The following is a 4135-nucleotide window of genomic DNA, read 5'->3' as shown; positions in this document are numbered from 1 at the left end:
TTAAATTTAAAAATTACAATAAACAGCCTAAACAAAAAAATAAATTTATAAAAAATAAAAATAAAATAAAAAATAGAATATAAAAAAACTTTCCCTGCGCCAGGATTTGAACCTGGGACCTCAGGCTTACCACGCGAGTGCTTTGCTCTGTCGGCCATTGTGACTGCTGGAGCGTCGCGAGCAAAAAGGCACACTTATGCTTTTCACGAGGCATGAATTGGCAGACCATCTCATCAACTGGTATGATGCTACTAATATTTATACTAGTAGATGCTGATGCATAGCCTGACAATTGACATCTCGTAGGACATCGCAATGTTAAAAATACCAGTCGCTAACATTGAAAAAGGATAGAACGTGAACCAGTTCGGCTGAAACGCAAACCGGTAGAATTCTAGTTCACAACTAGTAGCTTTCCCTGCAGGGTCATTTCAGTCAAGTATAAGTTTAATATTTTCGCGTGAACACCGAATTTGACAATGCCCGAAAAGCTTAGTGAGATGTTTTTTCTTACAGCAGTATTGCAACAAAGTCACCAACCTTAACTCATCACTGCTGTGATTTCTACTGCGCCTCAAAGTTTGCCGCTGCAACACAAATATTTAAGTTCATGTGTATTTTTCTAGCAATTAAAATCGAATTTTTGTGGCACACTTCGCGGCGCACTAGAAATCACAACAGTGATGGTTTACTCTGTTAGAAGCAGGATATTAATATATTCAAATGATTGGGCATTTTTCCAAAATTTGTAATAAATTGCTGCCCTCATCGTTTGATCGGCATAATATTGGGCTTCCCAATCAAGTTTTGGCTTTTTTCCAGCTAGATTTACCTTTTTTGTTTGGGTTAAGCCGCAGATATTTCTGTTTAGGTTTTTTGTTAGCCATTTAATAAAACTTCCTTCGCTTTTTTATTTCTCTCACAAAACATTACAAACGTCCCCTGGCCTTTTTGGCACAGATATTTTTCAAGGATCGCCTTTATTCACGAGCCATACATCTATAAATGAAACATAGGATTTTCTATAATTCCTTCAAAGAGAAAAGGCCTAGGGCGTGCCTGATGATAGATAATCATACAACGCCTTTCTCATTCCAGAATTTACCGTACGGCAGTCTATGGTTGCGGCTGTAGCAATAACCTAACCAGTGTTGCCACTCACATCTTTTACCCCACCCAAAAAATGTACGGAATTGCTTTTGAGAGTACCAAAAAGATTTTTTTGGTGTAATAAAAAACTTTTCAATAAAGAAAAAAGTTTTCATCATAAGTGGACTTCACTATATTAAATTTCTGAAACTTATTTAAAAAATGTAAGCTTAAACTCACACAAACTAAAAGGACCCGCACTCACAGTCGAACATATTGGCACAGAGAATTTTTAACAATGTAGATATGCAAAATTTTTTATTTAAATTATTTTCATCTTTTGTTTTTTATAAAAATATATATGTTCGTAGTTCAAACTATGGATGAAATCTATTTAGTATGAAATTTAACGTGTTAGGAAATATTTCTAGAGAGGGTTGGTTGAAAAAATCCTGGCCAGGATATTTTTAATGGAGTGCAATGGGGTATAGCCGTTGTGCTGGGTATGCAGTTAGAGTTCAACAGCTATACTCACCGACGCTTGCGTCCTCGTCCGCGCGCTCTGCACAACGAGAGCAACCAATGTGTGAGATGCGGTAACTAATCCGAGTGGAGTCTTGGGTCACGGCAGAAAGAGAGGGAGCTTCGGTGAAGCCATTCCGACTTATTCCGTTTAAGGGCTCACTCACCAGTAGGTGGGCATGCAAGCGGTCGTCTGTCTTGGAGCAAGCGGCTCGCTAACAAACGTGTAGGCGGTTGCGAAACCACCCCCTCCCAGCAATGGGTTGTGCGCTGAGTTTAGGGTAGTCTTGCCAGATTTTTTTTCCTGCCTTACGGGACAAATGCATCATATGTAATAAAATACGGGATTAACAAAAATTTAACGGAACAAATGAGAAATAAGGGATTTGCCTTAAAAGTACAACTACGAACCATATATTAACAAAGGTGATCCATTTCAACGTAGTATTATTCAGATTAGTTATAAGCTTATGATAAATTTCGTTTATTTCATGGCAACACTGTTGGAGGAAACCATCATTCGTTATATTTAGCTAAGAGCCGCTAAATTCAAGCAATATGTAATTACCACTTAAGATGTATAGTCTATCTACCACCTCATATAGAAATTCTAAGCTATCGATTAATTCCAACTAAAAGGGTATCGATCATCACTATATTGAATATACATACACATTTTTCTTCTGATATAATAAAGGCACTCGTTGTTTCGTTACTCCAAGCAGTAGTCCGATATTTTATTCATACATAAATTTGGCGACCGTGACAGGACAAATTACGTTTCATGTATTAAATATTCGTAATAGCACAAATATTTGATTTTCGTAACTTCTGGGGTCCAACAACATTTGCACAGCTTTCGTTGTCGATTCTGGAGCCTAGCAGCACTAGTGCATACACGTTTTCGTCGTGGATTCTGGAGCCTCAAAGCAAACTTTGGCATCGTGTTCTTGGAGACCAAAACGGATTCATAAACTCATCGGCCTTTCTGGAGTCCTAACCATAACTTTCGTTGACACTTTTCAAGTACTATCAGCATTCATACGTTGTCATCGTCGTCGTGAGTGCAGCCTCAGTAGCATACATACATCAACGTTGTCGAAACACACCTTTTGAAACATCGCTGAAGACGTTGACGCTCACGTTTCGCTGCTACCTTCACTGTCAGCTTCACAGTCGTCGATTTCGCAAAACTGTTCATTTTGTCGACATATATACATACATAAGTCAAAAAGTAAGTACATTAAGTATACTGCATGGACCAATAAATAACGTTACCCAAAGGGAATTGGCCTGTCTCTGCGAGTCGATTGTTATTTTATTTGAAAAATTCAATATTTCATCGATCGTTGATTACTTTAATTCATACCTTCGCTTCATCCTTTATTGCTACACTTCATTTAAATCTCGCATTTGGTTTGGACCGCATAACCTAAAATGAGTGATAACGAGTTCGAAAAATCCACTCCCACAAAAGATTATAGCTTACACTCACTGGAACTAGAACGTTCTATATTAATACAAAGTATTATTAAATTAATAAACAAAGTTGATTCTGAAAAAGAAAAACCCGATGCCACGATTTGGGAATGCAGGTTAGAAAAAATTGAATCATACTTTAAGGAAGTGTTAGGAATTCAAGCTAAAATCGAAAAATTAAATCCAAAGGATGATTCTAGAAGCGATTTGGAAGAGTTGTTTGTCTCTGCTTAAGCAAAAATCATTCCAATTGTGACCGCTAATCTTCGCAATTCAATAATGAGTAGTACTGTCTTGAATTCCAATACCTTTCCTACATCGTCACATCATAATCGTTTGCCACAACTAAAACTACCACAATTTGATGGAAAATATAGTGACTATAAAAGATTTATTCGCACATTTCAGAACATGGTAGACGACGATGTTAGCATAGCCGTTGTCGATAAATTTAACTATCTATTGAATTGCTTGTCGGGGCCAGCGTTGGCGGTTGTCGAACCGTTCGAGGTTAGCGATGCTAACTACCCCAAGGCTTTAGCGCGTTTAAAAGAGCGATATGACAGCAATGTTTTAATTTTTTTGGATTATATTTCCACATTATTTAATTTGCCTAAGATGACAAAGCCGGAGCCTCACCAATTGCGCAGCATAATTGATACTGTATCTGCTGTACGCGCATCTTTATTGCCGTTGGGTTCAGCAACAGAAATAATGAATTCAATGTTGACTCATGTGGCTCTTTCAAAAGTAGATTCTATTTCTAAGGAGACGTATGAATAAAAACAAGGGTACCGATCATGGCCTACGTGGGAAAATTGCTATGATGTACTAAGTCGTCGCTGTCAGTTTTAAGAAGGCCGAGTAAGAAAATGTGATTCATCTGGGGATCAACGGGAAATAAAGCCAAGAAATAACTCACATAAGCCTGCGCATTCCTTTGTCAGCTCACAATCTAGTTGTTTCTACTGCAATAAAACTGATCACACTTTAGGCAACTGCTCCTCATTCCTATCACTACAAGTTTCGCAACGATTTAACTTCG

General features: G+C 37.8%; 1 protein-coding gene across 1 annotated transcript; it reads left to right on the top strand.

The window, feature by feature from the left end:
• Positions 1-3369: 3369 nt before the first annotated feature.
• Positions 3370-3873, top strand: LOC108377894 (uncharacterized). Its single transcript, XM_017634189.1, has one exon. The coding sequence runs from the start codon at positions 3370-3372 to the stop codon at positions 3871-3873; it is 504 nt and encodes a 167-aa protein (XP_017489678.1).
• The last annotated feature ends 262 nt before the right edge of the window (positions 3874-4135 follow it).

The sequence above is a fragment of the Rhagoletis zephyria genome, unplaced genomic scaffold, assembly GCF_001687245.7.
Source record: "Rhagoletis zephyria isolate East Lansing unplaced genomic scaffold, Rhagoletis_zephyria_1.1 Rzeph_scaffold_12926, whole genome shotgun sequence".
Classification (NCBI taxonomy): domain Eukaryota; kingdom Metazoa; phylum Arthropoda; class Insecta; order Diptera; family Tephritidae; genus Rhagoletis; species Rhagoletis zephyria.
This window is presented reverse-complemented; position numbering and strand designations above follow the sequence as displayed.

Coding starts and splice junctions, on each gene's coding strand:
- LOC108377894 (XM_017634189.1), top strand. CDS start 3,370: ATGAGTAGTACTGTCTTGAATTCCAATACCTTTCCTACATCGTCACAT.